We start from the raw sequence: 13,386 nt of genomic DNA, 5'->3' as shown, positions 1-13,386 counted from the left end.
AGACATCTTACAGTTACACGCCCACGCTTAGACCCCCTCCAATTAAATTAGATTCTGCTCTTATTCTTTCTAACTTAGGACCCCATTCTTTTCCTGTAGACTATTTGTGATCATTTTGGTTCTGGTATTGTCGAGTTATCCCTTGAGGGTCTTTTCCATTAGCCTGTGAGGAGAATATATTTTGTTCATCACTGCAAACAGTGGGGATCAAAAGATCAAATAAACGTGGCGTGTAATCAGCAGGCACCCGGCAGAGGGGATGCGCATTCGTGGCGATGGCAGCAGTGTATGTTACGGCTCATTTCTGCACGTTGCGGGGTCTGGGGCCAGGATTCAATCTTGAGGAGCTGGAAACGCGGTCACTTGAAGAGGTGAGGCCACCGCCGGCCAGCCTGGGTTTTCACACGCTGCAGCCGGTGGCAAGGCTCTTGCTTCCAGCCCTCCAGGCCGCCTGAGATTTGCGAGTTACCGGGATTACTCTCTGGGTAGCGAGGTACTCTGGAGCCCAGCCAAGCCCGGTTTCCTCAACCTTATCAAGGGGTTAATAAGGCCCACCTTTGCAAGGAGAGGGTCCGAGGTGAGCGAGATAAAGCAGAGGAGGGCGGCTGGCCCTTTGAGGTATTGAGAACGCTAAATACCTGGGCTGTCTCGCCAGGAGACTTGTAAAACAGAAGTCTGCACCGGCAGCGAGAGAAGTCGCGCCACTCACCTGAGTGCCGCCCTGCTCGGCTCATCCCTCCGTGCGCTTCAGTGACGTTTTCCCAGCCTGGCCCAGGGCGCTCTCCTCCCTCCCTCGGCGGTCGCTCCCTCCCTCCCCCTTCCTCTCCCCCAGCCTCCCCTCCCCGTGCGCCCCCTCCCTCGGAGCGGGAGCGGGGAATCCCACGCCCTTGCACCAGCCCGGGGGCTCGGACGGGCCCGGGAGCCGCTGGTCGCCAATCACCGTGCGGTGGAGAGGCGGGCGCTCGGCTCCGGCGCGCTGGGGGAGCCAGCTGGCTCTGCTGGCCCCGGGAGCCTCAGACGCTCACCCCGACACAGACAGACGCACGGACGGGAGGGCAGGCGCGAACAGAGTCCCCCGGCCGTCTGCGCTCGGAGGCGCGCGCCAGCCCTGGTCCGGGGCTCCCCCGTGCCGCCTCCAGGAGCCGCAGGCGGCGCTGTGCAGGCCGGCGCCGGCGGGAGGGAGGGCGCGCGAGCTGCCGGAGCCGGGGAGGCCCGGCGCGCCCGGCCCGCGATGTGAGCGGCGGCGGCTCCCACCTGGCGCCGCACCTGGAGCGCCGCGCTCCGGGGCGGCGGGGAGGATGTGCGCCGCCCGCAGCCGCCGCGCCCGCACCTGACCATGGAGTGCGCCCTCCTGCTCGCGTGCGCCCTCCCCGCCGCCCGCTCGGGCCCGCCGTGGGGGCCGGCGGGACGGGGGCGCGTGGCCAAGGCAGGTGCCCGGCGGGGAGGCGCCAATGGCGGGTGGCCGGGGACCCCAGCCCCGCCGCGCCCCTCACGCACGGTGTCACCTTTTCTCTTGCAGGCGCTCCAGCTCTGCTGCCTTTGCTGTGCGTCGGTCGCCGCAGCCTTAGCCAGTGACAGCCGAGGCGGCGGCGGCAGCGGATTAAACCAGGGTTCGTATTCGCCCCCCCGTCCCCCCCCCCGCAGAAGGGCTTCTCCAGGCACTTTGTCCCTTCCTTCCCCCCAAAGAGAGAAAGGGCAGATGAGGCCACCCCTCCCCCCACGTGGCAGGTGTGCGCGCGTCCTGGAAACGGTTCCTGTTTGGAGAGGGGGATGTGGCCCGGACTCTGAACTTATCGGAAGAATCAGTGCCTCAAGCTGCAAGTCACATAAATGAGAAAACAATACTTTCCCTCGTTCACAGACGGCTGGTTTAAAAAAAAAAAAAAAAATCCGTGCTGTGGTGAGAAATTAGAAAGTGAGTGGACATTGACTAGGTAGCTGGCATCAAAGGGCACCGTCCTCATCTCCTTCCTCTTCCGGGAAAGGACATGCCCCCTTCTTCCCCCATCTTCTTTCCTCCCCCATCTTTCCTCTCCCCCATCTTCCTTCCCTCCCTTCACTCCTGTCCCCTTTCTCCCTTTCCTTCCTTCTTTCTCCCTTTTCTCTTCCCTCGTATCATTGATTCCCAAAGATCACTTTTAGAGAGAGGAAAGCAGGTATCCTCTGGTGGGGGGGCGGGGGGTTTTGCTTTATCTCCTTTGAAGTTCCCTCGCTTCAGACTTCCAGAACACTCTTTACTTCTGTCATTTATTAACTTCTCCCTGGCACCTGGAAGGAAAATCCTTGTTACCATTGTTCCCATGGGCTACTGGAGAACAGCTGATTCCTGATCCAAGGTTTCTATAGCAAGACCTTGATGTCTAGCTGGGGTTTTATCATTTTTTAGTCTTGCAGGGTTATCTCCTCCTCTCAGGGGACCAGGGATCATACTGGGGAGAGGGGGGATGGCAGAGTCATGGAGAAAGGCTGTGCCGCCAGGGAGTGGGTGAGTGAGGGGACAGGGGAGAGCCAGGAATTTGCCCTTGAGAAATTCGCCTTTTGTCCAACCAGAAAAGCTGGCTGCAGTTTCTAAAACAACCCCTCATTGTTTCATCAGGGCCAAATGGCTGGAGGTCCCCTCCATTTCCAGCTACCACCTGTAAGGACCTCATCTTTAGGTAGCCCCTGAGCCGATTAATCAGATCACTCACTACAGGGGCCCTGACTGCCCCTCTTCCCAGCAAGGACTGAATATTACCATCAGCTTGCTTGTTCATTCTCCCCTTGGAAACAAACTAGTAGCAGGTGTGTGGGTGGGGGGCTTTGCAGGCTGATTCTGCAGACCGCTGGCTGGATAAGGCTTCTGCGTGTTCTCCCAGCTAAGAGCAGGCAGAGTTTCAGATGGCTTTGGTCAAGGAGGTAAGAATCAGCTTACAGAGACTGTGTCTGAGCACATGTCAGGGATGCTTTTCACAATTAGGTTTTAGTATGGGGGAGGGAGAAGGTGGTTTGTCCCTAAGAAAAAGCTGTGTTTAATCAAAAGCCACATACCAGGAAAACGGCATAGTAGCAATTTTAAAGAGAAGAGAAATCATGTATATCCCACTCAGTTTTTTTAAGGTTAAGAGAAAAACATTTTTTTAATTGCTTTTTAATATGCATGTCAATTAGATAGTATTTCTAGTTAAAGGAGTGAAGAAGAAAATGGGGGAGAACGGCAAGAACATTGTAAGAATGAATTTCTCAAGCAATATGAGTAACAGATGGTTCATAGACAGACATAGTTGAAAATTATTGTCATGTTGGGATTTTTTTAATGTAGGACCAATTAGAATATCACTCGTTGATCCCTGCTAGCTACAGGGCTCTGTTCATTCCTTAGCTTTTTTCTTTCTTTTCTCTTCTTGTTTTTTTTTTCCTTTTTTCTTTTTTCCGGTTGTTGACTATTTTCGGAAAAGGGAAATTCCTCTTGCTTTTCCTCCTCCAGTAACCAAGGACCCAAGTGACTCAAACATGCCTCTTGGTTATTCAGAATCTTTCTAAACACGGTCCAAATTAGTTTCCCATTCTGTGCCTAGAAAGTGGAAATACAGAGCGTTTTTTAATGCGCAGAGGGCATATTCCAGATCATCTTGTGGGATGATACTTTTCAGTTTCAATGTCGTGTGATAGAAAACAGTTTGCTAGCCTCGTTTTTTCAAGCAGCAAATTGTTGTTTAACTTCTCTTCTCTGGGACAAGCAGTAATTAGCGCTGCTCTAGGGAGCAACAGTGAAGGTATTTTTAAACACGTCTTTCCAGGTGTCCCCTGATCTGACACGCCCCCACCAACATGTCTGAGCAATTTTCAGCAACAGACTGTAGTGGGAAGTTCTGACAATTTCGAGGCATTTTTACGTATCCACTCTATTTTATGCTTACAATTAAATGGAATTGTCCCAGGGAAAGCTCGTTTGTAAAACGCTGAGTGATACAAGTGCTGGAGTTTTATTATCACATATAATTAATATTGGAAACATAAAACTACAGTTACTTGTTAATTACCTGAGAATTCATCTCAAGTTACTCAGTGCTGTGAGTTACATTTGAAATTTAAACTCTGTCCCCCCCACCCCAATGCTCCCAATGTAGTTTAAGCACAAAGGTATCATCTTGGAAAAAAGTGTTCCTTTCTTGGCTTTGTGGTTTTTATAGTTATTAATACTGTCTCCCCGAAATCAATTTTTATGTATGGATGACTCTATGACTAATATATAAAAAGTCCATCTCTCTCTGCAGACCATGAGAGTTGTGGCATTTTCCAGAAACATTCTTGACATTCTACAAGATGGTGCCTGACTTATAGTTTCTGTAGGAATTGCTGTGGCAGAGCTAATTGTCAAGATCACACAATTCTCCTCGTCATGAGCTGCTCTGAATTATAGGTAGTTTAGGTGCGAGGCAATAGAACAAGTACCTTTCAGCTGTGTGTTGCTCTTTGCCAGCCTTTTGGAAAGGGACCCTCGGGCACTGCGGGCCGTGGGTGCTGACAGCGAAACCTTTCCCATTGCAGATTACGTCTTTGTCACGCCGGTAGAAGTGGACTCGGGCGGGTCATATGTTTCACACGACATTTTGCACAGCGGCAGGAAAAAGCGGTCGGCGCAGAGTGCCAGCAGCTCCCTGCATTACCGATTTTCAGCATTTGGACAGGAACTACACTTAGAACTTAAGCCCTCGGCAATCTTGAGCAGTCACTTTATTGTCCAGGTACTTGGAAAAGATGGTGCTTCAGAGACTCGGGAACCCGTGGTGCCAAGATGTTTCTATCAGGGATTTATCAGAAACGACAGCTTGTCCTCCGTCGCTGTGTCTACATGTGCCGGCTTGGTAAGCACCCCCTACTCCCTCTTTCCTGTGTTTTGTATAACTGGAATGAACAGATGTCTGCAATCCTAAGTGCTCTTGCAGCCAACTCCACACATTCACACTGTCAGCTTTGATACGTATAATATTCTCAATTGAATTAATCTAATCTGCTCCCAGAAAAAGAAAATCTATCTAAAAGAACTTTAATTACCATTTAGAACGTTCTTTTGATGTTTAATGGTCTGGGCCTCTTCATTTTCCATGTTTGAGACGATCCCCCAAGGAAATTAATGTGATGGATGCCATTCGCTTTGGAAAGTCTTGAGAGACCAGGCTTTATATAAATCTAACAAGCTGCGTGCCTCCACAGTGCTTTGAAACAGGGAAAACCGTATTTAATGCAAAAGTGTGTTCACTGCCCTGGGAAGCCCAACCTTCCCTGTGGAAGGGAGGCCTCTTGTTTTCTTTCAACTAATCTGTTCACGTTGTCCTGCTCCCGTAAGGCGTCCTTTCTGAGTGTGATGTGGTGTGTTCAGGGGCTGGTGGGATTAAGTGTGGCATCCAGGAAGGCAGGACACTTAAAAAGATTTGGGACGAGCGTTATTTCCTCTTGTGTAATCCTCAGCTGTTGGGCTCGAGATCAAGAATATTGGTATAAATGATGCTTGTCTCAGGATTCAGTCATCTGTGAGACAATAAATGGTGATCTGGGTCGATTTCATCTTCTGTTGCAATTGAGAAGTGTCTGTAACTGACAGAAGAGTTTGTGTGTGTTGAGACAAACCATGGTCATGCTCTGGCGTGGCTAGAAGAAGGAAAATGTGAGAAAGCCCAGCAGAGGATGTAGTTAGTGTAATGTACGTGATACATCGTGACTGAGCAAGAGAGAGGGGCTCAGGCGCTGGTGAATGAAGACTCCCGTGTTCTTGGCTAGCTGAAACTTTATTTTTTAACGTTTTTGTTTTCATATTGTGACTTGACATGTAGTTAAAATCTTTTATCACCACCAGAGTTACGATATTTTTTCGTATGGTCTTTAAACTATAGAGTGAAGCAAAGATTTAACAATTCCTGGCTAAGCTGGATCTGTTTAAATGAGCAATATGGCTTACTAGTGACGTATATGTTCTAAGATAGTTACACGCACCTAGGCAGCCCACACACACGTGAATATATCTTGTTTTTGTTGTTTGGTTGGTTTGGTTGTCATGAGTCTACTGCTCGTTTGGTAACGTACCCCTCTTTTCCCTGTCTTCTATCTATTCCAGTCTCCTTATGTCTTCAGAAGGAGGTTAGGCCCTCCATCACAGTGGCTTAAACTATCCCATTCCAGATAACCCAGTGGTGAAGAGTAGTCTGTCCAAGTTCATCTTTCATAGCAGCCCTTACTAGTAGGACCTTGGGCAAGTTATGAATCTCTCTGTGTCTTAGTGTCTCTCTCTCTACAATGGGAATAACAAGAGGGTTTACAGCACCGTGGGGATGAAGTGACTTCCTACATGGAAAGCGCCGCAGCAGCTCTTGGAAGGCGCTTAGTCTCCCCGTGGTTAATGAGCTCAATATTCCACTTTCTGTGAGTGATAGGAAATCTGACCAATTATCCCATATTCATAGATGTTAGGTTGTTTCTCCTCAGAAGGAGATTCACTTTTGAACAGAGAATGACCACTTAACACAAAGAATGAGGCAAATTTAAAAGTTCCATCTTTGGGCTGAAGGTGAAAGAAGTCATTGGCAACCACATCTGCCCGTGTATAAGGCCGATATAATTTTTTTTCTTTGCGTACCAATCTGATTTTTGTTTGTTTTTATCTTTTAAATTCAATTTTTATTTTATATTGGACTGTAGTTGATTTACAATGTTGTGTTAGTTTCAGGTGTACAGCAAAGTGACTGAGTTATACATATACGTACACATATATGCATTCTTTTTCAGATTCTTTTCCCATATAGGTTATTACTGAATATTGAGTAGGGTTCCCTGTGCTATACAGTAGGTCCTTGTTGATTATCTATTTTATATATAGTAATGTGTATATGTTAATCCCAAACTGCTAATTTATCCCTCCCCCACACCTTTACACTTTGGTAACCATAAGTTTGTTTTCAAAGTCCGTGAGTCTGTTTCTTGTTTGTAAATAAGTTCATTTGTATCATTTTTTTAGATTCCACATATAAGCAAAATCATATGATATTTGTCTTTCTCTGTCTGACTTACTTCACTTAGTATGATCATCTCTAGGGCCATCCATGTTGCTGCAAATAGCATTTCATTCTTTTTTATAAGGCTGTTATAAATTGAAATCATGAAACTCACAATCTGTTCCTACTTTTCAACAAGCCAGCCACATATACTTAATTAACTTTAGTTCTGTAGGCCTCAGTTTCCTCTCCTGAGCCATGTGAAATTAGTTCTAAGACCACGGCCATCTCTAGGCATCTGAGTCCAATTATCCAATTGTTTGGGCCCATGGGGCATGGGGTAGGGAGAGGATCAAGCTTATCCCCCTTGCATTACCCACCTCCCCAAGTCCCTGCCAAACAGCAGCAAAATACAGACACAGCCATCCTCAATCAAACAATAAGAAAAATAAAACAAGTAAGAGGACAGAGCCACAAATGAGAAGCTGAGACACTGCTCTGTATTAACGTCTGTAACTTCTATTGAGGTATAATGTATATACAGAAAAGTGCAAAAATGTATACACAGAAAAATGCAAAAATCGTGGAGTACAGCCTAATGAATTTTTACAAAGTTCACACCGCTGTAACCCACAACCAGATCCAACAGGACATTACCAGTGTCCCAGAAGACCCCTACCCCACATCCCCTTCCAGTGACTGTCCACCAGAAGTAACCACTGTCCTAATTTGTCACATAGCTTAAGTTCGCCTATTTAAAAATTTTTTACCTAAGAGAGGGTCATACAATAATTCCTCTGTATGAATATTCTACATTGTTTCCATCTAATTGTTGGTGGCATTTAAATTGTTTCCAGTTTGGGGCTGTTAGGAGGAGGAATACTAAACATTCTCGTCTGTGCCTTTGGGTGAGCTTATGGACACATTCTGTTGGAAACATACCAAAGACTGAAGTTGTTGGGTCATAGGTTAATATATATGTTTTCCCTAAAGCAAAATAGCGAGCAGCGTGGTCAGTGTTCGTTGGTTGGTTTTGCGGCTAACCCTTATACAGGCAGCGCTCACCCTAAGCAGGGAGAGCGGCACCGCCCAGCTCCTGCCCCAGGAACTGCACTTACCGCTCTTTTCCTAGATTCAGCCAAACGGCTTTTCAGAGTGGTTGCACTGATTTACACGGCCGTCAGCAGTGGATAAGAGTTCCGGTTGCTCCACATTCTCATCGACACTTGGCTGTTGTCTGTCTTTTCCATTTCTGCCACTCCCACTGATGGATGTGAAGCAGTATCACACAGTGGGTTTAGTTTGCATTGTTCTGATGGTTAATGAAGTTGAGTATCCTTTCTTATGCCTACTGGCCACTTGTATACCCTCTTTTGTGATATCATATATGGACAAGAAGTATTATACAGGTTTTCCCTGTTATCTGAAAATAGAGCGTCCCTATGAAGTCTTTCGTAAGCCAAAATGACAAAAGCAAAGAAGCAATTACCTTAGGACACATCTTGGCAATGAATGCACAAAATAAATGGACATAAAGCACAAGTGCTCACAGACGTAGTTCAGAGCGACAGTGGCTTGATGCGGAGATTCTTAGTGCAGTTCCTGGGGAAGGAGCTGGGCGGTGCCGCTCTCCCTGCTTAGGGTGAGCGCTGCCTGTATAAGGGTTAGCTGCAAAACCAACCAACAAACACTGACCACGCTGATCGCTATTTTGCTTTGGTTTTTTTTCCCATAAAAACGAAAATCCTCTTCGTATTTCTTTTGGTTAGCAAAAACCAGGTGCTAATTGCGTTTTTCATAAAAGCAAAGTGACATAAAGCAAACTTGCGAAAGTGGAGGACTCCTGTATATGTTTTCAGCCCAAACTGTGGTGCTTTTTCCTTTCTTTGTGAAGAGAAACAAGGCTTCTGAGCAAAAACACCTTTGCCAACTTAGCATCTTTGATATCATGGCTTTGCATCTCTAACGATGCATTGACCTGCATATGAAACACTGTTGAATAGCAATAGTGAACTCTGGGAAATCACTTGAGGCGCCACATTGAAGAATCTCTTCTCTAGGCCCATTGAGAGATGGGGATGGAGGAAAATCATCACTCCAGGAGGAAGAATCTTTCCTTCTAGCTACCCAGAACCCATGAACACTGCTCACCTTCTTTGGTCAGACAGGGGGTTCCTAAAGTGAATTAGCAAGTGCTGTAATGCATTCAGAATAGAATAATTCAAGGCTTCAGGAGATGGGCAGGTCTCTAACATGCTTGGTGGACGGGCAGGTCTCTTACACGCGTGTCAGAGTTCACAAGCCAGAAGAGATAAACGACTCTTCTGGCATGAATACAGAAACTGGCATGAGGTGAAGGAGACTGAGATGAATCTTCTTTCACCTGAAGTGTCTCCGTTGGTGTTTCCCCGAGACGGGGGCTGGCAACTGGCATCAGAGTGACTTTCAAGGTTCTAGCAATTTCCTAGTGTGCATCAGTGTGTATTAAAAAAGTGAGAAGTCCCCTTTAGATAATAGAGTACTGACAGGAGAGCTAACCATTAACTTGACTTGGTAGGGAAACTCCAAGAGCGAGCGAGAGAGGGTGGAGGGGTTCTAATAGTGAAATATATTTGCATACACACATATTCCGGTTAGGATTTCTCCGGCAGGGAGTTCAGTAATTCAGAATTAAACTATACTCGAAATAGTCTCTTAAAATGTACCCCCCACACACGATGGGTCTCATTTTATTCAGGAGTTAAGTAGGCAGTTATTTACTTGGAATAATCCATTAAACAGGAGTTGCAAACTTCCACGAGTGAATCTGCCTACCGTTATGTCTGGAGGGGGTGTCCTTTAAAATTTTTTTTGGAGTATAGTTGCTTTACAATGTTACGTTAGCTTCTACTGCACAGCGAAATGAATCAGCCATACGTATACATATATCCCGTCCCTTTTGGATTTCCCTCCAATTTAGGACACCACCGTGCATTAAGTAGAGTTCCCTGTGCTCTGCAGTAGGTTCCCCTCAGTTGTCCATTTTATACATAGTATCAATAGTGTACATGTGTCAAGCCCAATCTCCCAGTTCCTCCCACCCGTCTCCTTTCCCCCTTGGTATCTGTACATTTGTTCCCTATGTCTGTGTCTCTATTTCTGCTTGGCAAATTAGGTCATCTATAAGATTTTTCTAGATTCCGCATATATGCATTATTATACAACATTTGTTTTTCTCTTTCTGACTTCACTCTGTATGACAGTCTCTAGATCCATCCACGTCTCTACACATGACCCGATTTCGTTCCTTTTTATGGCTGAGTAATATTCCATGTATATATGCACCACGTCTTCTTTATCCATTCCTCTGTTGACAGACATTTAGGTTGCCTCCGTGACCTGGCTATTGTAAATAGTGCTGCTATGAACATTGGGGTTGCACGTGTCTTTTTGAATTATGGTTTTCTCAGGGTATATGCCCAGTAGTGGGATTGCTGGGTCGTATGGTAGTTCTATTTTTAGTTTTTTAAGGAACCTCCAAACTGTTCTCCATAGTGGCTGTGTCAATTTACATTCCCACCAACAGTTCCCTTTCTCCACACCCTATCCAGCATTTATTGTTTGTAGATTTTTTGATGATGGCCATTCTGACCAGTGTGAGATGATACCTCATTGTAGTTTTGATGTGCATTTCTCTAATGATTAATGATGTTGAACATCTTTTCATGTGTTTGTTGGCCATCTGTGTGTCTTCTTTGGAGAAAGGTCTGTTTAGGTCTTCTGCCCATTTTGGGATTGGGTTGTTTGTTTTTTTGATATTGAGCTGCATGAGCTGCTTGTATATTTTGGAGATTAATCCTTTGTCAGTTGCTTTGTTTGCAAATATTTTCTCCCATTCTGAGGGTTGTCTTTTCGTCTTGTTTATGGTATCCTTTGCTGTGCAAAAGCTTTTAAGTTTTTGTTTGTTTGTTTGTTTGTTTGCTGTATGCGGGCCTCCGGCCCCTCCCGCTGCGGAGCACAGGCTCCGGCACGCAGGCCCAGCGGCCATGGCTCACGGGCCCAGCCGCTCCACGGCATGTGGGATCCTCCCGGACCGGGGCACGAACCCGTGTCCCCTGCATCGGCAGGCGGACTCTCAACCACTGCGCCACCAGGGAAGCCCCTGCTTTTAAATTTTTTAAATTTTGAATGCCTTTCAACAGGAACAAGCTCTCTCCAGCTCACCACTGCCCCCTATGCCTGGCTGCCTTACACCCTGTGAAGGTTATGTAGGTTTGCAGAACTTTGTCCCAGAATCTCAGGGTTGCAGATGAGCCCAATCTAATCACTCGCTGCCGTGCACGTTCTTTTGACCATACCCAGCATCTCCTTGACCACCATGTTGATGAAACTGTCATTACATCCAGGAAGCCTATGCCATTGTCAGGAGACCCTTCATCTTGATGTTGAACTACATACAACCTGCCTTCTTATGACTTTCACCTGTATTTCTTAATTTCGTTGTCTGGGATGCTAGGACAAACCTTTGTCTTTCTTCCTACATACTAGGAGATCTCAAAGACCCTTTTGCCCCCAATTTTTCTACCTCGGCATTCCTTTTTCAGGAAGACGGTAATTTTCAGAGTGTGGTCAGCTGGATTAGCTTAACTTGAGGTGTTGAAAATGTCAATATCTCTACATACAACAGAAGGTCAGGGAGGCTGGGCCCAGGAGTACGTATTTTTAATTCTCCAAGTGATTCTAATAGGTATTAACATTAGAGAACCATTGGATTAAGACATTGGACATAGAGGCAAGTTTTTTTTTCTTAATTGCTGTTGGTTTGACAGACTGAGCCCATTTCTGCAACTTAGTAGAAATGTCACATTTGGAGAACTGACCGGAAAGATACATTGAATGACTGTCATTCAGGTATCGATGGGCTTCTGTTATGTCAGGCACTGTTCAGGGCACAGGGTGGAAGAAGCTGCAAGCAAGGTGGATGCTGTCTTTCGTGTCACTGGATTTCATTCTAAGGAAGAAATGGAGTGGTGATGTTAGACCGAGAAATGCTATTTTATTTTGAACCAGGCTGTGATGCAGCAGAGCCCTGGAACAAAGGGTTCATGGAGTATGGTTTTAGATTAGGGTGTTAACAACTCAGAAATGTCCTGTGTTAAAGACATTTGCTTAACTGTTTAAAAAGTTTCCCTAACTTATTTGACTGTGGAAACTTTTTTTCAAGGAAGCTCTCTTCATGGTCTGCTAGTGACAAGAAAATCACCAAAGCACTAATTCCCTAAAGAGGTACTATGATATTATGTATTGATTTCTAACTCAGAGGTATTCCAGCCATAAAAGGGTTTTATGACCCTAGAAGTGGTGTCATGGTCATATATGCCGATAAGATTCGGGAAACTCTTATTAAGCAAATGTCTTTGCTCTAATACATTTCTCACCTTCTAATGTGCCTTGGGAAGCTCCAAGCGGGGGAATTTTGATACTAATTCGACTGCTTCCCCATCCCCTCTTTTAAGCCATGCTTCCGTCCACAACTTGCCCAGGGTTCCATGGTTCACCACGAAAGGACAATTCTTAGGTCTGAGATTATTTGTACTTTATTGGTACCAGATGAATCCAGCTACCGCGTACGTCTTCCAGTTGGGAAAACGCACCTCTTGCTTAAACTCTGGGCACTCAGCTCCAATGTGAAGATCAAAGCAAGAGGCATGCAAAAATGCCACCCCTATAGCATTTGTGCCCAGATCTGTGATACGTGGGTGCTTTGCCTCTGATTAATCCCCTCAGCAGGGGGCCCAGCTGGCGGGAGTGGTAGAGAGCTGTGCTGTCCCTTTGGCATCTTCTGTCCAGTCTCTGATTAGGATCCAGCCTCAGCATCACATCAGGGGCTCAGAGTGGAATATGTACCACGAGACCCCTCCAGCCTTGACTGCCGATGCACCGTCCAGTTCTGTCCCTTGGTTTTCCTTCCTTTCCTTTTGCTTTGTCTTCAACAATTAAACCATAAGTGGTGTTTCTCTTCCATGGCTGGCTGCCCTAATGTCCCCATTGTCTCTTTCTTAGTGGTGGCCTTTTCGGACTCTGACGGCAGGGACCTGTTCTCCGGAGAGCCTAGGTCCCTGAAAGGAGCTTTGGTAGCAGTTGGTTTCAATAGGCAGTAGGGGAACACTTTGATCTCCTTGTTTTTCAGAAGTATTTTATGACTGAGAAAGCTCCGCCATTGAGTTGTCTGTTGCTGGTCGCTGGCTGCCCGGTAGTCTTTAGAAAGATTTCCATTCATAAAAGGGCTGAAGTTAAATGACCTTAGTCCAGACAGGCAGAAAGAACGCAGGCTCTCCTGCTTTGTGGGGCCTCGTTAACCAGCAGAGGTTTGCTGCGTGACACACACCCCCTTGGCACTTTTTGGTCACTTGACAGGATCACGTGAGGTTAAGGATTA

At 46.3% G+C, this 13,386-nt stretch overlaps 1 protein-coding gene across 1 annotated transcript in view; it reads left to right on the top strand.

Moving 5' to 3' along the window:
• Positions 1 to 1,336: 1,336 nt before the first annotated feature.
• ADAMTS18 (ADAM metallopeptidase with thrombospondin type 1 motif 18) overlaps positions 1,337 to 13,386 on the top strand; it is a gene marked incomplete at both ends in the record, with an annotated part of 157,673 nt that continues 145,623 nt past the window's right edge. The window contains 2 exons of the mRNA XM_082677835.1: positions 1,337 to 1,610; positions 4,531 to 4,847. Coding sequence (XP_082533961.1) covers positions 1,337 to 1,610; positions 4,531 to 4,847 — 591 coding nt within the window. The remainder of the gene's footprint in view (positions 1,611 to 4,530; positions 4,848 to 13,386) is intronic.

The sequence above is a fragment of the Grampus griseus genome (genome assembly GCF_964374135.1).
Source record: "Grampus griseus genome assembly, chromosome: 19".
Classification (NCBI taxonomy): Eukaryota; Metazoa; Chordata; class Mammalia; order Artiodactyla; family Delphinidae; genus Grampus; species Grampus griseus.
This window is presented reverse-complemented; position numbering and strand designations above follow the sequence as displayed.